A 23,834-nucleotide genomic window follows, 5' to 3' on the forward strand; every position below is an offset into this window, starting at 1 on the left:
TAGCAATGGTTTAAAAAAGGGAGCAATTTAATCATTATAATACAGAGTGCTTTAAGAAGTTTTTAAATGTGTAAAAGAAAGAACAGTTTAGTGCATTAAATTGTTACAGTCTTTACATTGCTTCTTCTTAAAAAAGTTAACAGTAGTATGAAAAAGCCACCCACAAAGCCAGCTGTCTGAGTGAAGAAATCAGCTAAATTGCAGCATTTTGGAATTACTAATAAAGCTATAGTTAAAAAATAAAAAGTTTATAAAAATGAAAGCAGCATGCATATTCAAGGCTTTTTCATAACATTTCATTAGCTGACAAACATTTAGGTAAAAACAAGAGCTTAATATTATTCATTAAATTAGACAAAAGAAACTGGCCGAGCCCACTACATCCGGTCATTCAGAAAAACATTTTAAAATCCAGAGTTAATTAAACTGAACATTTTCTCTATGAAGAAAGCACATTTTGTAAAACAATCCTATAGTCACAAAAAAGGGTCCTTCTCAACATGAATGAACAGCACCGGTCTTTACAAAGTTTATAAGTTAGTATGAACCTTCAGTCTCCTGATATGGCAAGAGTTAACAGTTAACACTCCCATGATTCATAAGTCAAAAGCTAACCTTTAACTCATTGTGATCAGTTCAGAATTTTTTTCCTCTCTTCACTGAAATTGCTACATAAAGTAGAATTTCCCTGAAAGACAATTCTCGAAAATTCTGATCTGGTAACTGTACAAACATTTCTGATTTCTATATGATTGTAAGAAAACACTAAGTATATATTTACTATATGGTTCTTCTTCACATTTTTGGTAAAATATTTATTTCAGAGTTTCACCCTATCCAAATTCTTATGCCATTTTCATTTCCTTCTTCAGTATTGATTATCTTTAATTTAATACAAAGCAAATTCGGCCTCTAGTGAAAAAAATGGACAGAGTATTACAGAGTAATAGTGGTATCAATGAATGTGTTCAATTAAAGATCCAATCATTAAGGGCCACTGTTATCACAAAATTTTACATTTCAACATGTGTCAATAGGCTGTTTTTTTGTCACTTACATTGAAATTGTACAAGCCCATGCACAAATTTAAATCTTAGTGCAGGGCCTGAGAAATAAGACATAGAAATAAATCAGGTTCTTCTTTTTCCTGTTTCTAACAATTTTTGCTCTGTAAAATGTTTGGTCACTCAAAGCTATAAGCTTAATCACATATCAAAGAACACCGGCAGTAAGGCCCATCTCACTAGACACACAGTATTAAGCTGGACAAAATATGAGGACAAGTTCTAGTGGTCATTAAACCCCCTCAGAAAGTCTAAGAATCAGAACATCTCCATCGTATCAGAATAAAAATGTACTATATTAAAATTCGAATTTTTACAAGTTGTTTAATTAGTGTTCTATTTACATTGCAGAACTTCCGCCAAATGCAGTAGTTTAACTTTGGCACAACATTAAGTTCCATTTCTTTTGGGTATTGGATCCTATTTTTTGAGAATGTGTATGCCCCAAAATGTTTTCAGTGTCATCAAAGATTGGGCCCATTCACAGTAAATCAGACATCTTGCGTTGAAGAATTGATTCTCCTCCAACATTTTAGGCAGCTATAAAAGAAAACATAATAAAATACTAAAATTTTAAAGAAAACCATATTTTTAATATTTACCACTTTCAAAACAAAATTTATACAAATTAGCCATGAAAATACATCCTCTGTATTTGCTTATTAACACTGAAATCACTTGCTATATACATCTTACATAAAGCACTAGGGTTTGTGTACAAGTCCTATGTATATGTTTATGTATATGTTCTGCATATAGACATTTTCACCTATATGTAATAATTTATAAAAACAGTTATTCATAGGAAGTATATATTTCACTGTCAGTTTTTGTAATAAACAGACTGAAATCTAAAGGCTTTTGTATTTTATATACAAGTCTGGCTTGTGAAAAAGAGATATATATATTTCACTTTTTGCAAAAACTATTTTGGAAAAGTTTTGGTTACCTATTTTTGGTAAACTGAACCATATTTAATTGAAGAAATAACTATTAAGAGGGAACTTACAGTGAATCCTTTTATAAGATGAAACATTTGTTAAGCAGACAGTAAGTTGCTAATTAATGTGTTTTATAATTTCAGACTTTTGAATATTTTAAAAGGCATGGCTAAATACATGATATGTCTAACATATATGACACAATGTTTTAAAAACTGTGGCTTTGTATGATTTTTTTGTTCATAGTATCCGTAAGAGTATCAATATAGAACATGAGAATTATCTACACAAACTTAAAGTCAAAAACTGTACCAAAAAGTTTCCGTTATTTTTAGACTGCAGCTCCCTGCAGAATCACTGCTGAGGTTACTACAACCACAGGGACAATTCACTACAGCAACACATTTGTTGATTTAATCTTGGCCGAGTGAGAATTCTTGTGTTTAGCAATAAAAAAAAAAAAAATGCTTGTTAAAAATATTTTATGCATCTGGGTCAGGAGAAAGCCTGTCCTGAAAATTTCTGACATTAGGAAACAGAGGGCTGTACTTTAGGATAAAGCTGCTCAAAACTTTAACTTTCTGTGACTTTCGTTATGCTCCATACCCACAGTGAGATTTACTCTAAAATAGGTGTATTTTTAGTTTCATCTGTTTTTCTCCTTGGAAAAAAAGTGTTATTGAAAAGAAAGTCTGGAAAAGGCATGGGAAGCCTGGAAAACTGTTAGACAATAAGAGAAATGCCTGGTACATATTAAGCTCTCTATAAATAATTGTTTAGCAAAATAAATAAAACCAGTGAGGAAGACATGGGGGAGTTAAGGAAATACTGTGCAGAATAACAGAGCATAAATTAGAAGATAGATAGGGATGCAAACAGCTACAGAAGTACGTAAATATGCACATATGATCATGAGGATCTATGTTTTGTTTCCTTCTTTACTGTTCGAGGACACCGCAATAGTTTTGATAATTAAATGCTTTTGGACTACTGATAGACGTAGACAAACATTTCATAAGAAGTGCGTTATTCTCAATAGAGTATAGTTTTATTCTAGAACACTCCAAAACAGAGAGTAGAGAAAATGGAACTATGCTATTAAATTCCAAAAGTATTAAGAATTGAAGTCCTAACTTTAAATAAGGTATCTGATTTGCAGCTAGAGTGGAATTTTAATTAATTCAATCTATGAAAGAATTAAAATGTAAGGAACATGCCAAACCTTTCAGATTTAAAGCATATTTACTTGCGCTTTTATAGCAAGAGATATATTTTTAACCAAATACAGTGTTTCTGCTGGTAGCAGGTTTGTTTTCTATCAAAGAATGAAAAGACACTTTAGGCAACTGAGTTAATTTAATATCAAATCTGTTATTTACCTTTTGATCTCTAAGACAGAAATAATTTATATCACAGTTTTCAAAAACAGATGCCATCTAAGCAAATATGAATTTACACAGAGCCTAAAACAGACCTTTGGCTTTCAACAAAAAATTACTGAATAATTTTAACACATAAAGCTTTTAAAATTCTAGTTAAAAACCTAATAGTTTGGGGGCAATACAATGAATAAAAAAAGATACCCATTTTTCACCTAGTTTCCTAAAACTGAGCAATCCTCGCCCCTGTGGTAAGTCTGTCCTTCGGTAACTTTTCCCCTTCTTTTTAATTTTCGTTTTTGAATTCTTTCCTTAAATAGGCAAAAAATGAAGCTTTAGTGAAAGAGGGTTGCAAGCAATACATTTTAGTTACCTTTAGTATCCATGAATTCCGCCCCCCCAACCAGTCTCCCTTCTATGAGAATGGGTAACTTTCCCTTAAAACAAAGTGAAAAAACATTTTATTTAAAAAAAGTAAATAATTACAGCAGCATTAAATTCTACATAATAAATGTAATAGTTATAATAATCAGACCACACATAATAATCATGTCTCGTGGTCACAGTCAAGGTCCCTAGTCGTCTTATTAGCAAAAAGAAAAAAACCATTTTAGGAAAACTGTCAAAAGTGAAGGCGTCAGATACAAGGTGACTATTCTAAATGTATGTGGTTGATGAATATACACTCAGATTTACAACTTACATTTCAGTCATCTGATTTAGAAAGCTTCCGCTTCACATGTCGTGGGGGTTCCCAAGTGTCACTATCATCTGTCTCTTCTTCGTCCTCTTCCTGATCATCAATAACTTCATCTTCCTCCTCATTTTCCTCAAATAATTCTATCCCTAACTCTGATCTCCTCTGTCTTTCTGCAAACCACTCTCTGACCTGCTCATAACCCATATGTGATTTGTTCACAAGTTCGTCAAGGTCTTGCTCATTAAGAAATTTGTGCTTCAGGTAATAATCCTTAAGTATTGCAGTTCCAGTTTTAAATTTTATGAGTGATGGCCCCCTGTCCCAGTTGTTCATTCTCTTGCTTCCTCTTGGCCGCCCACGTGGTCTTCCTCTTCCCCTTCCTTTGGGTCTCCCTCTCCCCCTTTTCCGAAGGGAGGACAGACCATTCATACTACTCGAATTGGCGCTTTGATAATAGTAGTACCATTTTAGGTTTCCATTTTTCCAAGCATAACGAGTGTCGCCAAACCAACTGACGATGTCTGTTCTAGCAAGCCCGCTTTCTTCAGCCAACTTGTCATACTCTTCTGGTGACGGCCACTGTGTTCGGACAAAAGCACTCTTCAGCATATGTAACTGCTCGGGTGTTTTTTTACAGATCTTGCCTGTGCTCCCTGGCTTAGGTGCACCAGAGTCATCTCTGGGAGAAGTTTCTCCAGCTTCTTCTTTGGAACTACCTGCATTATTTTCATCTATTTCTACCTTCTCTTCCTTTAAAGCTTTTGATTTCTTCTTCTCTGTAAACCAAGCATCAATTTCCCTTCTGGTAAGTTTGGTTTGCGCTCTTAACCTATTTAATTCTTCATCGGTGAGTACGGAGCTGTTGAGAAAACTCGCCTGAAGGGCACGAAGCTGCTCTGTGGTCTTCTCTTTAAACTTCTGGGGAGTGAAGTCGGGAAAAGGATTCCAGGACTGTTTCGGCTGTGAAGTAACCACAGTGGGGGACTCCGTGGTTTCATCGCTGGAGTCTATAAGAATAGTGGTGGAGGAGTCGTTGTTGAGATGTAAGCACTGATTACTCTTTGAATTTCTCTGGTTGTACCTAGTGTCACTAAACCATTTTTTAATCTCTCCTTTAGTCAGGCCTGTGATTTTCATAAGTCTGATGATTTCTGAATCGTGGGGAAACTGGTTTTTAAGGTAGCTGACTTTTAATTCGGCCAGTTGCTCTTTAGTCTTTTTGGCCCGAATGCCAAAGGAATCAGGGTTTGCCGCTGTGGTTTCGTGTTTGATGAGCGGAGAGGGTGGAATGGCTGCTGTGGCTGGCTTTGTCTCTGCGTTCGGCTGAGCAGCAGGCGCCTGACTTTTTTGTACATTTGTTTGACTTGGAACCCCTGCCACGGTCAAGGCTATAGGTGCTGTTACGGGCAAGGTGTTGGCTCCAGCTACTTGTGTAAGGACCAGCCCTGGCTGACCAACTATTTGGCATGTCTGTAAAATGGATGGTAAACCATTACTCCCCGTGGAAATGTGTGTAGGAATAACAGTTATGGTCTGAGGTACAGTGTGTACTGTTCCATTGAACTGTTTTCTTCTGGCCTCCTCTACCTCCTCGGGAGTCCAGCTGACACCATGTTTTAGGCGTTGGGCTGAAAACCAGATCTTGATCTGTTCCTCTGTGTATTTTGCTTGAGCAGAAAGAACAGTAATTTCTGACATTGTTGGGTAAGGGAATTTGTTGTAGGTGTTGAGCAAAAGGGGGTTGTTATCCAATGCAGCATTGTAGGTGGGAATGCTATTAACAGGGATTAAGACTTTGGGAATCAAACTGGAATTCTGCTGAGCTGATACAGCGGTTATCACCTGAGCTAAGCCAGGGAGAACTGCTGCGGGGGTCACGAGCGTGCTGGCAGTAGTCGGATGTATTCTGTTGACAATGGAAGTACTTGTGTTGGATTCAGAAGCCGAAGAACTTGGGTTTTCCACAGTTTCTTCACGGTCTGGTTTGATTTCATTCTCTTTGTCTTCGGGAACATCCTCAGCTGAGTTGTGGTGAACTGTAATCCGTTTGTTCTCCACTTTATTTTTCATCATTTTCATGATCGGAGTTTTACTGATAGAGATTCCTGAAGATGCAGCTTCTGCAGGTTCAGCTTGCTCTGAATTCTCCTCTTTAACAAAGCTACCATCAAAAGTCAGATCATTTATTGTCTGCTCAAAGATTGTCTGGTTATTTCGTTTCACCATAGTCAACTTAAAATTCTCTTCTCCTGGGTGATGTTTCAGATTATGCTCAGAAAGTGCATCATACCTTTTGGTAAGAAAATTGCATTCAACACAGACATAGGATGAATTTAGCACAACGTTGGGATGTTCAGAATCCACATGGAAAGTAAACATATTTAGATCTGGGGTTTGAAAAGTACAATATTTACATTCATAGCCACCTTCAACTTTTTTATTTTGCTGATTGTCAGAGTCCACAGATTCATGAACTTCATCACTTGAGACGCTCTCTGCTCTGGTGTTTTCTACAGGTGTCAGTACAGGAGGACCTTCATCCACGTCTGATATCAACTCGAGGTCTGGATCCTGTTCACTTGCAAGGACCATGCAGGGGGTTGTGGATTTTCGCCTGCTTGCCATTCTGATGTTATGAGGAAGATCTCAGCGGTGATTAAAAAGCATTGAGGCTTAAAACTGTTCAGTATTCTTCATTTGAAAACAATGGCTTTTGGTTCTTCAAGTCCATTTTTGTGTTCAACAAGTTTCATTAGCAGCTTTTTCATGGTGCAATCAAGTAAAGAGCTTATTCTTGGCAGATAAGATACTGTTGAACTGCTGAAATTTTTGAAGCCCAACTCCAAACACCTATATTAAAATAAAATTTAAAATGTTTTTAATACATGATTTTGATCTTGTAAACAAACTTCAGTTATATTGCACTTACCTGAAGTTGTTGGATAGCTCTGTTATAAAGATCTAGAATAAGACCAGAACCAGGAAAAAAGTCCTCTAGGAGCAAAATACATGTCTCCAAGCCAAATCACTGAAGGTCACGTACTGTACTACAGTCAGCCCCCAGGCCAGCTTACTTGGATTTTCAGCCAGCCCTATATTGACAGGGAAGTGGGAGAAGGGTCGGCTTTGGCAAGCACACTATTATCATTCTGAAATGATAATGTGATAACAAGGGAGGAAACTTAAACCTATAAAAGGCAGACACAGGTACTCAGAGACTATGGCTATTAAGTGTATATGCCCTCTTCCTCCTACTGGTCTGTTTTATCATTCCAGTAGCATAGCCAAGTACGACAGGAGCAGCAAAGATGGATATGAATGATTGAAGTTTTAGAAACATTATTCTTAATCATTTTTCATGGTGTTACCAGGATTTATAAGATATATCTAATCCTAAGAGTCTCCTGACTTAAAGTTTCCCCGGTACTGGAAGAATGAAGCCCAAACTCCTCGAGCCACAAGCAGTTCTTTTCATACCCGCCCTCAACCTCAACTTCCTGCCATCTTTCTCCTGACTTTTTTTTCTTATGCTTTAGGCACAGCAGACCCAGTTGTTGTTCCAGGGGCACACAACGAGGCTGTTCCCTGTGCCAGGAGCCTTGTTTGGGCATGCACTATGATGATCTTTGTTTGCCCTATAGATCACCTCCTCCCTTTAACTTGGATCCAACCTCCTCCTCCTCAGTTCATCATTTAGTCTAGTACTTACCGTATTGTGCCAGAGGAGTATTACATTTCTGTCCCACAGCCTATCCATACTCCTGGTCTCCTTACTATAGGTGAATCTCATTCTTCCAAGGACCTTTGTATCTTCAGTCTAATGCTCTTCTAGCTCAACTATCTTGGCTGACTTCTCATTCATTTCTGTATCCCCTCTGCATACAAAAAGCCTAGAATAAGGAACTCACTAAATATTTATTAACTTGAACTAGAATGAATAGGAAAACAGTCCTATGAAACTCAACATGACCTGCCAAATTATGAAAGAGCCCAAATGTCCATCAGCTGATGAATGGATAAAGAAGATGTGGTATATATATACAATGGAATATTACTCAGCTGTCAAAGAGAATGAAATCTTGCCATCTGCAACAATGTGGATGGAGCTAGAGCTATTATGCTAAGCGAAATATGTCAGTCAGAGAAAGATAAATACCATATGATTTCATTCATATATGGAATTCAAGAAACAAAACAGATGAACACAGGGGATGGGGGGAAAAAGGGAAGCAAACCACAAGAACTCTTTTTTTAAATTTTTAAGATGTTATCTATTTATTTGACAGAGATCACAAGTAGGCAGAGAAAGAAGGGGTAAGCAGGCTCTCGAGCCCAATGCAGGGCTCGATCCCAGAACCCTGGGACTGTGACCTGAGTCAAAGGCAGAGGCTTTAACCCACTGGGCCACCCAGGTGTCCCCAAAACATAAGAACTCTTAACAATATTGAAGGTTGATGGAAGGAGGTGTGGGGCACATGGGCTGGAATGGGTGATGGGGATTAAAGAGGGCACTTGTTGTGATGAGCACTGGGTGTTGTATTTAAGCGATGAATCACTACATTCTACCCCTGAAACTAATATTACCATACACATTAACTATTTACATTAAAAAACTGAAATAAAGGGAAGAAACTCAATAAGCCCTGAGAGCATCACAATAGAGAACAATAGCTGAAATTCACAAGAATGACTGTGACTTATCAAGAAAAAGTGAATTATGCTCATATACACATATTTTAATAATTTTGCACCCAAACACTTACGCTGCACCAGCGAAAGGTATTGTGCTTCTGAAGTCTAAACCAAAGGAAAATGAATTAAATGAGTTAAGTGGTTTATTCTCTATCACAAATTAGAACTATTTTCATTTATTTGTATAATCCTTGTCCTAGCTGAACTGAGGAGAAAAAGTTTACTTCAAATATTATAAAGCAAAACCCAGTCTGTAGGAGATGTACTGACTTTAGGAAAAGGAGAAACATTTTTAGGAAACAGAACTGTCCAAAGAGAGAGTGCGCTGCTTTTGAAAGGGGCAAGATCCTCCTCACTGGGATTACTTAAATATATACTATATATCCATTTGATGGATCCAAGCGACAGATGGGAAGTTAGCCTAAATGTCCCCCATTACCCGATTTCCCATATTATAAAGCAAAACGCATCAGATTAGTAATAAGAGCATCCAATTTTCAAAGAATCCCTATTCTCGAAGGTGTCATTCCCCACCCCACCCCACCCTGGAAAAAGCCTTTGATTTCTAAGGGAATATGAAGAAATTACTGATATTTAAAACTGATACTTAAAACTATTTAAAACTAAGGGGATATGAAGAAATCACTGATATTTAAAACTATTTTTTAACTGCGTATTTTACATGAAGCTAATGCCATCTCTCCCATTCAATTCAGTAGGATTTTAACTATTTTGTTCAAGTGCTAGTGCAGCTGTTTGATCATTTCTTTGTCATTAGAAACAGGGAATTCCTCAAATAGCTTGAAGTAAGGAAGAGTAACAAATAAGCAGCACCCACATTTTTGGCAGTGAAGGAGAATTGTTGAAAGGCAGGGGAGTAAGCTATTTTATAACTGTTATTCTCCTAGAATCTCAGATTATATTTAATTGGGAGTATACTATAATTAGAATCAAAGGTAGAAGGTTTTTCTTTTTTTTCCTGAAACTACCTTTCCTTAGTGATGGTTTTCAAAACTTTTTGTGGTAAGCAGCAGAGCCCCTTCTTCAAACAAAACTCTATGAGAAGCCTTGGGGCAAAACAGAGAAAAGAACAGCTGTCTGGCTGGAGAAGGAGAGAGGCTAAACTACTTCCTGATCCCACCCCATGGATCCGACAAACCCTGCTTCTACCTTTGAAGGGTTCTGAGATGTGTCTGAAAGCCTGTGCCTTAAAAACTACTTTCAAGACAACGTATCCGTGTCACCAAAAATCCTTCTCAGTTTATCACTACTGAGACATGAAATTTGAAAACTAACCTAAACTGAATTTAATGTGTCCTTCAGGTTGTTTCACTGTAGAAGGCAGGGCTTGGACACCCGGGGTAGAACAGAGTAGCCAGGACTAATAAGAGATACAGAAGAGAAACTTGAGGAGCTAAGATCCCTTTATTATTTTGGCTCGCTAGGTCTTATGTTAAACTGTTTATTTTTCATTTTGTCTTGCTTAAAAATAGGAATTTGCTAAATTATTATTTTTATTTCTCTTCCTTATAGCTTACTAGCTCAGAAAGGTCAGTTCATAAGAACTTACGCAGATATAAACAAATTTTAAAAGCTTAAATATTTTTTGCTAAAGTCATAAAAATTACAAAATATTCATAGGTTATTTTACAATCTAATGATATATATGCACCATTGTGTGTTCTCCTTTGGAAGCACTGGTTTTGGCAATATAAACTTAAAACAAGCTACTTAAATGAAACTTTTTAAAAATAAGTCTTCAATAATGCAAAAGACTCAAATCTGATTATCTTGGTATTAAACACAGCCTCAAGCTCAGGTGACTCCTACACTCAAATACACAAAAAAAACACTGTCCACTTTACTCCTGAAACTGTTTACATTTACATAACAAAACCAGAGTCACTGTACTGTCTAACATATTTCTAAAGGGAGACTGAGAATTCCCAAAAGAACCTCAAGGTTTTGGCCAGTCATTCAGTTCTACTATAATGTATATAGTTCAAAAACAGACCAAAGCACAAATAAAAGCATCTTCAGGGTCCTGATTATATAAATTCATGATCTGGGGGGAAGCGGGGAACTCAGTACAAATAACCCGTTTTTCTGGCAGAAGAAACCCAGGCCCAGAGGAACACATTCACAGAGGCACTGTGATATAGGATCAAACCATAGTTTCTGGAGTCTCCTCTGTCACTCAGTGGTCCAGTGACTATAAAAGTTACTCAGTATTGGCCTCAATTTTCTCACCTATAAAACCGGCATTCTTCAATTCAATAAATTCACACAACTATTTGTTGACTGTCGACCATGGGCCAGCACTGTGTTAGGCACTACTGTAAGGCTATGACTGCAACAGATTGCCTCAGATCTGTCAGGTACTGGCAGCTGAACAAGAAAAACAGGCAGTAAACAATCACTTAAAATAGCTGTGATCAATGCTATGAGAGGAAGCATCAGGAACTCTGCAAGCACACTGCAGGAGGTTTTTAGAAAGGAAGCAGAATCAGTTGCCCTGGAGAAAATAAGAAGGGTGCTATCCACCTCAGAGGCTGATCAAATAAAAATGCTTCACACACTGTGATACACAGGAGATGCCTAATTAGTGTTATTTTCTTGTCTCTGAAAAATTCTTTTGGGAGATGAAGAAATACCACTTATCTAGTATTATTGTCTCTCTCTCTCTCTCAACTTAATCAGCTGACAAGGCACACAAATTGAACGAAAAAGCAGAAAGGGTAAAAAGAATAAGAATGTCTTTGGTGTAGGTCCAATCTATCTCCTTTTATCATTAAAGTGCAATGGGGCTGAGATAGGAAAATTGCCATACAGAAATCGCTATTAGCTGACAGGCATCTCATCCTCTACTTGAAGGTCAACTAAAAACAGAGCTCAAAATCAAAAGCTTAAAATTTGGGGAACCTGGAACTACTTACCTGTAAAAAGGGGGTAGAGTTCAGTTGCACAACTGACTAGTTAACTAGCTAGGTTGTTTTGCAATTAAAACACAAAGTGAAGATGGCCAATAAGATAAAAAGTTATGGGGGCACTTGAGTGGCTCAGCCTCTTAAGCGTCTGCCTTTGGCTTGGGTCATGATCCCAGAGTCCTGGGGACTGCTGCTCCCCCTGCTTGTGCTTGCTCTGTGTCTCTCTAGCTCACTCTATGTCAAATAAAGTCTTTAAAAAAAAAAAAAAGATAAAAAAATTATGCTCTAAATGCATCCAGCACTGTAAATATAATTATATTTGAAAGCTATTTCAGTTAACTTTTTGGTAGAAAAATGGAAACAAAACAAAACAAAACAATCCAACCTGATCAACTAACTGCTATATGATCATTAAAAATAGTAATCAAGAGTAATTAAAGAATATGAAAAAATAGCCCATCAGTCTTTTGGCTAAGATCAAATGTCGGAATATGAAAAAATATTTATTCATTTACTGTTAAATTTAAAAAATCAGAACAAAATCTACATATTAATTATAAAATAACTATGGGAAAATATGTAGGCATATGGAAAAAAACTAGATGAGAATATAAAGAAATGAAATTTTCACATGAGATTATGGGTGAAATTTTTGAGTGCTATTTACAAATTTTCTTTAATATTATTATAATATTGCTTTATTATAAAATACAACAAACAAATAATTTCCAGGCCTTAAAATTGCAAGTAGACTAGAATATTCTGATGGTCATTTGGAGCTGGAAACAATATTTACTTTCTATTTTTAAGGCAAAAACATGTGCTACATAAAGGTTTTTTTCAAGGGAAGCAGAAATCCCTGAGTATGTAAAACATTCAAGTGTATTCCACACATTTTTGGGAGCTGCTCCATGGTCTAAGAAGTCAAACTAGTTCTACGAACCCTCAAGAGTCCTCAGACTCTGCAGTGTATGGATCTAGGTCGAGCCAATTTCCATAGTTCTCTCTGCATCTTGGCTCTTCGCCTGAAGGTAGGATACCCCTTAAACAATCCATGATTCTTAATTCATCAAAATAATTACAACAAAGTTTCCCTACAGAAAAGTATTTCATGAAAGCAAAATTCATTTTATCACAATATAAAAATTGGGTACAATTCTAACAGCAGTTCTTACGTGAAAGAATGTCTATTTAGCTCTCTACTATAGATCCCCAGTGCCCAACACATAGCCTATCAAGGCCTCATTAATACTTGCAGGAAAAAGAAACCCTTTAAAATTGTGTATTATAATATTTTACTTCATTAAACACTCATTTATAGAGGAGTTATAAAGAACAACTGTGTTTACTTTATGGTGGATTACTTCCAATGGTAAAACCCTTACTAATAAAATTACCTTAGTCATTAGAATATTAAAACATCTTTATTTATAGAACATTCTATTATTAAAATATAGCAATGAATATGCAACAAATATTTACCAACATCTATAATTCTGTTGTAACAAATCAGCTTTATGTATGAGTAGTATATGTTTAAATTTGTGGACCGTTTAAGATTTATGTATGAGTAGTATATGTTTAAATTTGTGGACCGTTTAACAATGAAACAAGGGAGATAAATTCATTCACAGAATTAGTCCTGCAGTGAAATTCAGGATAAAATTGTTCCTGTAAAAACAGCAAATGCAAATCTCAACTTAGAATCATTATTTTTCTGTTCCTGGAGAAAACTATACTTTAATGGTGTTCTACATTTTCAAAGAGATTAAAAAATAAATTCTCAATGTAATATACTATAATAGTACATTGTTTCAAATTCTGTGCTTAGGGCTACAAAAAAGTCTAAAATTTTTTATAGTTAAGTAGAGCCATAACTATACTGAATTTCTATGCCTCTGTTTCTTTGGCTGTCTTATACTTCAAATTAAATGCTTAACAGACAACACTTTGCCTCATTAGCCACAAAAGCATATTATATTGGTAAGACTTTATGTGAATAAAAACAACTTTCATACTGATTCTTAGTCAAATATGAACTATAATTTTTAAGGATTATGTTAGTTTTGAGATGGTACCAGCTAAAAACTGTTCTCAGGGTAGCTAAAACATAAACTGAGAATCCTTTGGCATATGTATTCATACCTAAACTGAGAATTCTTAGAACTCTGTATTCTATATAGTTTCACTTCTTATTCTCTGAGTCAGAGTTCTGCTTAACCTGAAAATACTTATTTTTATATGTTTGTATTCAAACTAAAAGTTACAAATCCACCAAAATCACCAAATGCATGAAATAATAATAGAAATAAAGAATAACAGGGTCAAATTAAAATAAAGAATATTCACCATGTTAAAGAAAAAAGTGGGGCGCCTGGGTGGCTCAGTGGATTAAGCCACTGCCTTCGGCTCAGGTCATGATCTCAGGGATCAAGTCCCGCATCGGGCTCTCTGCTCAGCGGGGAGCCTGCTTCCCTCTCTCTCTCTGCCTGCCTCTCTGTCTACTGTGATCTCTCTCTGTCAAATGAATAAATAAAATCTTTAAAAAAAAAAAAGAAAGAAAAAAAAAAGAAAAAAGTGTCTAAGAAGACACTTTCTTTAATTAAAAAAGGCCATTTTCAGGCCATTTTCAAAGCCAAAATGTAAAAATACTTAGAAACAATGGTCAAGTTCCTTAGAAAATTAAATGAGAAATGTAACAACCTAAATTTGTACCCACAGCAAATGTTTTTAAGAATTATGATAGCCTAGAACCATTAGCTAAGATATAAATCTCAAGAAAACTGACAAAATGATCTCAAGACAATCAAAAGTTGAGTATGAAGGTGTATATAGACAGGAGTAAATGTGATAAAAATGAAAGCATCGAAGAAACTGTGGCCAAAAATCATTGAATTTCAGAAGATCCTTTTGCTAAACTAAGGCTTAAGGGTGTAGAAATTCTATCCTCTACCTGTTTTTTTCCACCTGAGAAAGCCAACCTTAATACTACTGATAAGCACTGACCCCAGATTTGAGGAGTGAAATGTCTTTTTGAAGTGTCTCTACAACACTAACATCCTGTTTTTCTGCCTTCTGCTGGCATGTGAGTATGTATGTAAATACTGAGAGTGATACATAAATAAGTACTATAATGAAATCTCCTATCTTTGTTATTAAAGTTTGCAGTATTATCCCAAAGTAATTTTTTGCTGGAAATAGTTTTCCTCTACTTTTCTCAAAGAGGTATGTTAAATCTTTCGTGTAAGACAGACAGTCTTACACGAGAACACTATGCTTGATTACAAGTGAGATTATCATTAAGAGGCTGAAAAATCATTTATCTGTTTGTTACCGTCCCTATTTATAAAATACCTGTTACATGTTTCACTCAAGATATAATCATTCAATTACTAAAAAATACTTTGAAAGATAATTATGCCAGCTTTAAGGACTCTAACAATTTTTTAAAAAATGAAAGTTGAACCACCTTAATAGCTATATATATTAATAGCAGGGCTCCTTGGTAGCTCAGTCCATTAAGTGTCCAGCTGTTGGTTTCAGCTCAGGTCATGATCTCAGAGTGGTGGGATCAAGCCCCGGGTTGGGCTCCACGCTCAGCGGGGAGTCTGCTTGAAGATTCTTTCCCCTTGCACCCACCCCTTGCCACTTGTGTGTGCACATGCACGAGAGAGAGTTCTTTCTTTCTCTCTCAAAAATACAAAAATAAACCTTTTTAAAAAAAATCTTTCCTAGTATGTTCTGGAATTAACTAAAATAACAACTGGACCAGGGATGCCTGGGTGGCTCAGTCAGTTAAGCGTCTGCCTTCGGCTCAGGTCATGATCTCAGGGTCCTGGGATCGAGTCCCACATTGGGCTCCTGGCTCACCGGGAAGTCTGCTTCTCCCTCTGTCTGTTCTGCCTGCTCTGCCTGCTGCTCCTGATGCTTGTGCTCTCTCCCTCTCTCTCTCTGACAAACAGATAAATAACAAGAAATAAAATAACAATTGGACTAAAGTGTAACTATTTCAACACTACAGCATGTGATCTAAAGCTTCTTATAAAAGCCGATTTATGTCTGTTAACTAAAATATAAAATCATATGCTTAACCTAAAACAAAGTACTTAATCATCAATATCCTAATTTTTGGAATTATAATTAACTATTATTAGTAGACTATATTTTGGAAATATATTTTCAGGAATTGTTCTTTTAAGTCTTAAAGAATTTTTCTGGGGCGCCTGGGTGGCTCAGTGGTTAAGCCGCTGCCTTCGGCTCAGGTCATGATCTCAGGGTCCTGGGATCGAGTCCCGCATCGGGCTCTCTGCTCAGCAGGGAGCCTGCTTCCTCCTCTCTCTCTCTCTCTGCCTGCCTCTCTGCCTACTTGTGATTTCTCTCTGTCAAATAAATAAATAAAATCTTTAAAAAAAAAAAAAAAAAAAAAAAAAAAAAGAATTTTTCTGGATACAGGTGGAAAAAAAAAAGGTAAAGTTTCTAGATCAATTACCCCACAAAAGTTCTCTGCCTTCCTGACCTTCATTTGTCTTATTTACCACTGTCACCACACCACCAGTACAGTGCCTGACACATAGTGTAGTTCAGCAAATATTAATTGAAAAATCAATTATTAGTATACCCACAGATTTATCATGAATTGTGATGCTGTTTCCTTTGACATTAAAGCAGCCAATACACCTATATCTTTAAAGTTTAAAAGTATATTTCTTAACAAAGCATCAAGACTAAGTGCTGCTTTTTTAAGGAAAGCTTTTAAGACGTTAGCCAATTATAGTACCATGGGATCTAAAGTGAGCATATTCAGAATCTGAGTTTTACCATATCCTATGAAACACATACTTGCCATAGCTTCTTCAGCATTCTGTTCTTTGACATGGAGGGTGTCCCTTCAAATAAGGTGTTTAGCTCAGGCCATCATTACCAACAGGTCTGAAGTACCTATCTGCCATATCCTACAAAAAAAAAAAAAAAAATCACTTGAATATTCTGGATATAATTCAGTCTTAGGACTTTAAAGTTTATGCCTTAGCTTTTTAAAAGTAAAGTAATTTTGAAAAAAAAAAGTAATTTCCTCATAAAATTATAAAAGAATTATTTAAATGCCAGACTCAATATTAATAAAAAACACAAAATTTTAAACTCTAAAAAATTCTATTTATATTATATAAAACAACCAAATCCTATTTTCACTATTGTATTATTTTCAATAAAAATTATCAAAATGTGAATATATGCAGGCTCTAGTATACAAGTTGAGATAAAGAAATTGGGAATTGTAAATATTAAGTACACAAAAGTTATGAAAGACAACTTAGTTAAACTAAGAGGTGGGAGGAAATATATGTTCCTTATGTTTATACATAAACTCATTGATGTTTGTATCCTAGTTTACAATGCATTAATTGGAATGGAGTAGATTATTAATGCTGGCAACAAGCCAATACAACTTAAAGAAACTGGTGGTACTCTACCCCAAAACATGTTGTATCTAATAGAATGACCTATGTTTATTTCATTTTTGCAAGAAGGCTACTACCAAATGGCATTTCAATTGGTGTTTTGAGAAGCAGAGATTGTACAAACAAACGAAAATCATTCTCCAAAAATTGAGATACATGTCCAAAAATGTGGCATATTATTCAGAGTACTTAAACCAATCAGGAAAACTTAATGAAATCTATGATTGCTTCTCTTAGTAAATAACAGTAAGTAGTGCTTTTGAAGGGTTGAAGCATTTTAGCTGTTGTTCTTTAAGCACTAAAACTGTAAACAAAATGAATAAATATTAAGGAAGATGATTTCTTCCAAATACCTTATCCTGTGATTCTGCCTGTTATTATACACACGTTCGTGAAGAGGCTCTTAAGAAATAATGTAAATACCCCAAGCCTTTAGTAAAATACTTCTAGGTTAAGTTAAAGCTTGGGCTGAATGGCTACAGTATTTTCATGAAAAGGGAAAGAGCATTTTCCCAGTAGGCTCAGTGGAGCATCCTGTGATCTGCAGCCTGGGATTCTACAGTTTCATTTCCTGGTATCTCCTTGTTTGGAAACTCCTTTGCTATCCATCTACAGGATGTGGACTAGAAGAGAAGATAAGAAACAGCTGCCAAGGAGGGGAAGTTACTTTCCAAAATGAATTATTAATACTATAGGAAATTGGTAACCTATTTGAATCCATTCTTGAATCACACGGTAATTGCAAGATGTTTTACTGAACGAGAGTCTCTTGAGAAGAGCGGCTGAGATAAGGAAGGGCACAAGGCAACTAGAGGAGCAACAAATGAGCTCCTTGCTACTTCTGGATGGAAAGCATACTTGCCTGATGTTATTTCAGCTCTGGATACTGGCATTATTTTAAAATACTTCTCCCTAACTGAAAGTATCTTCTTAAATTTTAAGATTAGAATGAACTTCAAAAATTAAAGAACTCATCTCAGCTATATACATTGCATAATAAAACAGATGAGTTGTTTTGGCAGAAGATGGACTGTAAATAAAGATGAAGAGCTTGGGTTTTGGAACCAGACTGCAGGGATTCAAATCTCCTATCTGTAACTTACTAGCTCTGTGGTCTTTGACAAGTGACTTGCCCTGTCTATGTCATCACCCCCTCATCTAAAATGGGGCTCTACTATGATGTGTTTAAACTAACTCATGTAAAGTGTCTGGAATATTTTCTGGCACTAGTAAGCCCACTGTTAGATTTCCCTGACTTTTATTTAAGGTATTTAAGTTATACAATGAAGGAAGTCTTCACATAAACTTTGTACAAAAAAAAATATTTTAAAGCTCTGGGCAACAATCAATCAATTTTATTTTCCATTTCATACCTTTGAATATATTAAGAAACACTAGAACAAGTTGGCTTTAACAGGTAGACATTAATCCATCATAATTTATACCCACCACCCCAATATACACATACTTCCTCTGACCTTAGCTTCAAGGAGAATCATTAATGTACGACACATCTGAAAAGGTGTTTCATAGTACTAATGAAGTTCTGACGTAAATCATCTTCTTGTAGTCATGAAGAGACACTGCTCTCTTCTCACCATGCCCTCACCTTCAAATACAGTCCATGCCCAGCAAAGTTTTCTTTCTTTTTTCTTTTTTTAAAATATTTTATTCATTTACTTGACAGAGAGAAACAGTGAGAGAAGGAACACAAGCAGGGAGATTGGGAGAGGGAGAAACAGGCTCCCCGCTGAGCAGGGAGCCTGATGTGGGGCTCACGTCTTGAGCCACAGGCAGACCTTGAGCAAAAGGCAGACACTTAACTGACTGAGGAACCCAGGCGCCCCTGCCCAGCAAAGTTTTAAACAAGCTTCTTTTTGACAATATTTGAAGGTAAAAAGGAACAGACTTAGCATAGAAGAAAAACACAGTTATGAAAGAAGTACTTAGAAATATCAAAATCTGGGGCGTCTGGGTGGTACAGTGGGTTAAGCCTCTCTCTTTGGCTTGGATCATGATCTCGGGGTCCTGGGATCCAACCCCACATAGGGCTCTCTTCTCAGTGGAGAGCCTCCTTCCCCCACCCCTCTCTCTGCCTGCCTCTCTGCCTACTTGTGATCTCTCTCTCTCTCTCTCTGTCAAATAAATAAATAAAATCTTTTAAAAAAATCAAAATCTTTCTATCTCCTTTCATTCCTCATAATAGCCCAAAAAAGACAAAGAAAGACCTTCAGGAAGGGGGAAAAAGGAGTCAGAAATTCTATGGGAAATATGAAATCACTAAAATTCAGCAAAAACAAAATTCTTTTATTTAAAATAATATGTATATGTAAACTAATTCTTGATTTTTTCAGATAGGCTTTGAGAATACTATTTTTTAAAAATCGAAATCTAAAAACTGAAAACAAAATCCTGCATAAAAATTTTGACACATTGGGTGCCTGGGTGGCTCAGTTGGTTAAGCGAGACAGGCTCTTGGTTTGGGCTCAGGTCTTGATCTCAGGCTTGTGACTTTAAGCCCTGTGTTGGGCTCCACACTTAAGAAAGTCTACTTTAAAAAAAAAAAAAAAAAAGGTAAAAAAATGTTGACTGTCTTGAATCTCATTCTCAACCTACTCATAAAAACTCCTTTTCCAAAGCATATCATATTTTTATTTAGATCAAAGGTATAAAGGACCATCTTACTACCTCTTGAGTACATCACAGAATACTGATTGTATAAACTGCAAAGATTAAGTGTCCTTTAAGGTCAAAGCCTGGCAACTATAGAAACATTTACATAAATATTTACTGTAAAAATTAACTCTATGGAATACAGATCTCCAACATGTAAACTCAAATGTATATCCTGATCAGTAATCTAAATCAGCAGCTTCAGCCATTCAAATTTGGTTACTCACAACCACAAATATATCAGAGCAACAAGGATATAATGATATAAGATCAGTAATATTACAGAAACATTGGCTATTATTCAAAGGATAGCATCACGGTTTATCCCCCCCTCAATTAAATGTAATTTAAATTACTTTTGAGATTACATAGGATGATTTAGAAGGATTTTAAGTTAGAAGAAATTTAGAAGTAAAGTGAATGTGTTACAATGGCTACAGTACAATAGATATTTCCAAACACCTCCCTAAATTAATGAATATGATATTAGATTAAAACCTAGGTTAGGCACTGGAGTTTTAACACTGCTAATATTTAAATAAGTAGAGTCTCTTGAGCCCAAATCCACAATGATGCAATGTACATAAAAAGGTTATTTGCTTAGCTACATTTAGAATCATTTTAGTAATTTTAATAGTATTTTCATTTAAATATAAAGCCATGATTTACAGCAAATTAAGTTCCAAATAACCGATTTCTGTGCCCAATTAGCATTATAAGAAAGAAAATATAAATGCATGATAACATTACCTTTCAGTCTTAATGTAAAATATAATACAAAAGGGAGAATATCTCCAACATGAACCACCTCACCTATGCTATTAAGCTCCCTAATAAAATAACTGTAAAACTTTATTCAGATTTAATGAAAAAAGCAAACAAACAAACAAACCTCACAAGTATCACCAGAGGAGAAATAATTGCTACATCATTCACGAGCTGTCTTCCCAATCCAGTGAAATAATAAGCTCGCTATAAGCAAAAGACATCTACTATTAATGAGTACAAGCACAGCACAAGCACATTTATGTTTTCAGCCTTAGCATATTTTCAAACCATCTGGCATCAGTGCCACTCTGGTTCATCCAGCCTAATCTGTTCAGAATTGAATACAGAACTAGAGCTACATGCACTTTGGGGAAACCAAAGAATAGCTCATATGTATAATAATACTCCAAATGCGCGGCCCTCAACTAGTTTATACTTGAAATGTGTTTGAGAAGACATTTCCATGAAAGACATGAGAGCTCTTTTAAAAAAATACTAGAATGGTTCAAGAAATCTGTATGAATCATAGCTGTCATCAGGTACCCAAGTCTTACTTACTTTTTTTTCTCATTTTAATCCTGATCATTAAATGAAGCATTTGAAGAGGTACTTCTACAAAAAGATTCACTAAGGGAAATGCTATCATTTCTATATTGAAACAACCCAAGAATTTACATTTTATTTTGCATGAAGATTAGGCAGCTTTGCCCTAAAAGGCTTAGAGTAAGGAGAGACGGATTAAGAGGAAAAAATATTCATGAGGGCCCTTTTACATCTTGTTAGTATTACTGGCTTTGGCAGCACCCACATTTCTTTAGCTTGAAATCAGGAGTCAGAATTCTTACTTAAGAAAATTTTTAAAAATCTATATCCCTGTTAAAACCAATTCCCGTTCATCCTCACTGATGGAAAAATTTTCCAGAATAATTTTTCAGAAACAAAGATAATTCATGTAACACCATAAAGCACAAGTTAAAGCTTTCAGACAAAGACTGAGATACAATGACCAATACCAACGACTCTCAAGGTGCGCTTAGGTAGGGGGGTACACACATACACTGCAAACCCACAAACAGGCACTCTTCCTGGAAGGCAAGCTGCTGCTTCCTCCCTGGGAACCCTGTATCTCCCAGTCCTGTCATCCCCCCCCCCTTTTCTGTTATCCTCTTAATCTCCAAGGCAATTGCTTTTTCAAGTTACGTGGAATCCCAACCTAGTCCCATCACGAATTATCAGCTTTTTCTTTTCTTTCTTTCTTTCTTTCTTTCTTTCTTTTTTTTCCCATTTCCCTCCAGAAAGATTAGCTCCTTCTCATGCTTTTCCTATGGGGAGTGATGACAGAGGAGCGCTGTGGAATTCCCACTCTGCCCCATCGCTCCCCTGGATTCCTTCTCGATCCCCCTCTTTCCGCTTCCTACTTCCCCTGCCCTGAGTCTCTCATTGAAGCCCGGCCAGAGCTTGCTGCTTGCTCCGTTAATCTAAACTAAGGATATCAAGCGGAACCTTTTCTTTCTCTGAGGTTTTGCTCTTTCCTCACTGTTACCTACAGAGGGGAGAGGTGGAGGCAGATGCACGAAACAAAGAATTTCAAGTCCCTTTACCTAGAACTTTGGTGTAAATCCACAGGGAAAGGGCATCCGCCAGGGCGCTTCCTCGCTGCCGGGAGAGCCCGCTCCCTGGGCCGTCACACCTCCTTCCCAGCCCTCCATCCCCGCCACGAGTAGGACGGGGCTCCCGTTAGGCCCCACGGCTCGGAGGAGTCCCCGGTCGGCCTCCCTTGTCTCCCTTCTGGAAGGGACGGACAACGTTTCCATTCTCTTTAATTAACTTCTAAGTCCCAGTCTTCCTCAAAACGCAATACAGTTCGTAAGGACTCCATTCGGAGTCTTGCCCCGAAGTGGGGGAACGGCCTGGCCCCGAAGTGGGTGCTGAGCCTGCTGCTCTGCAGAGGGGTACAGCCCCCACCCCCCGCCGGAAGGTTTCCCGGGGCTCCAACCCCAATGCCAATGCGTTCAGCTCTAGCAGGAGGATGTCCCCTTCCCGTCCGGGAGGCAGTCCCCACGAGGCCACGCACCCCTCAGGGCAGGCCTTCCGACCTCCTCCAGGACCCTCAGCATCGGGGGCTCCTCCGTCCCTGCGGCGCCCCCCCCAACCGCCGGAGGCCCCGTCTTCACTCCCCTCAACAGTCCCAAGTTGCTCAGTGCTCTTCCTAAGGACGGGGGCTGAGATTTTTCCCTCACGGAGTCCACCCCCAGCTCTTTCCACCGCCGCAGACACCCCGAAAGCGCGAAGGACCCTCTGGGGCCCTCCCTCGGTGGCGACTCCCCGGTGCAGCCAGGCCGGGTCCCTCCCCCTCGGACGCCCCGCGCCGCCGCCGCCTCGCCACCCCGCCGCCGCCGCCGCCGCCGGCGCGCTAAGTCCCCGGGGTCTCTGCCCTGGGGCCGCCCTCCTCCGGCCGGCCCGCCGGCCACTAGCCTGGTCCGGCCGCCGCGCCGCTCGCGGGCTCAGCGCTGCCGGCTCCCCCCCGCAGTCCCCGGGCGTCCCGGCCCACTCGTCCCGGAGCCGGCTCGCGCCGCTACCTGCAGGGGCCGCCGCGCCTCTCAGCGCCCCGCCGCCGCCATCTTGCATTTCAAACCGGCTGCACTTTTCAGGGAGTCAACTCTGACCTGTGAACCCTACACCCGGAACCGCTCGGCGGGCCGGCACACGGCCTCGGCAGCTCGGCGGGGCCCGCGGAGCGTGGAGGGTCGGGGGTGGGGTGCGAGGCGAGGCGCGCTCCCCAGCGGCCGACCGGGGGCGGGGAGGGAGGGAAGGAGCCGGCCGAGGCGGGGCCCTCCCGCGCGCGCGCCGTCCGCGCGCCCCCACCCCGCTCCGCGCCAGGCTCTCCACTCCCGGACCCCGCTGCTCCCTTGGGGTTCGACCCGGGCCTCTACTCTCTGGATTGGCCCGCGACGAGGTAGGGAGCCGCCCCGCCCCTCTGTCAACAGAAGCCCCGCCCCGGCCCGCGTTAGCTCCGCCCTCTGTCAGCAGAAGCCCCGCCTTCCCCAGGTCTGGAAGCGGCCCCGCCCATTGCGGGAGGTAGCTCCAAGAGCAGGCTCTTCTATACTCAGATCAATTCCCACCTTCTGTCATTTGTGGCCCTGCCCTCTGGGCGCTCCGCCTTGCTAATGTCACCACGGGATCGCAAGAAACGCCCCTTGTCATCCTAAGCCCCATCTCTTGGTGGCAGTC

The 23,834-nt window shown here is 38.4% G+C and overlaps 1 protein-coding gene across 8 annotated transcripts; it reads right to left on the minus strand.

Moving 5' to 3' along the window:
- Window positions 1–4: 4 nt before the first annotated feature.
- Window positions 5–23,575, minus strand: ZHX1 (zinc fingers and homeoboxes 1). Of its 8 annotated transcripts, XM_045078093.1 has the most exons (6): window positions 23,183–23,574; window positions 22,205–22,391; window positions 20,728–20,807; window positions 16,543–16,655; window positions 4,088–6,934; window positions 5–1,604 (listed from the first exon to the last, which is right to left on the minus strand). In XM_045078093.1, exon 5 carries the CDS (start codon window positions 6,707–6,709, stop codon window positions 4,091–4,093), a length of 2,619 nt encoding a protein of 872 aa, XP_044934028.1. In that variant the 5' UTR covers window positions 6,710–6,934; window positions 16,543–16,655; window positions 20,728–20,807; window positions 22,205–22,391; window positions 23,183–23,574; the 3' UTR covers window positions 5–1,604; window positions 4,088–4,090. The 8 variants fall into 8 exon arrangements, 7 of the variants coding, with proteins under 7 accessions (XP_044934028.1, XP_044934029.1, XP_044934030.1 ...); XR_006606159.1 differs by lacking the exons at window positions 20,728–20,807; window positions 22,205–22,391 and adding an exon at window positions 3,600–3,695 and having other exon boundaries at window positions 23,183–23,575; XM_045078094.1 differs by lacking the exon at window positions 22,205–22,391.
- Between the last annotated feature and the right edge of the window lie 259 nt (window positions 23,576–23,834).

Source organism: Mustela putorius, unplaced genomic scaffold, assembly GCF_011764305.1.
Source record: "Mustela putorius furo isolate JIRA1106 unplaced genomic scaffold, ASM1176430v1.1 tig00000228_pilon_pilon_pilon, whole genome shotgun sequence".
Lineage (NCBI taxonomy): Eukaryota > Metazoa > Chordata > Mammalia > Carnivora > Mustelidae > Mustela > Mustela putorius.

What these genes read in the sequence shown, in the direction of transcription:
- ZHX1 (XM_045078096.1), bottom strand. Translation starts at nt 6,709, where the DNA reads ATGGCAAGCAGGCGAAAATCCACAACCCCCTGCATGGTCCTTGCAAGT.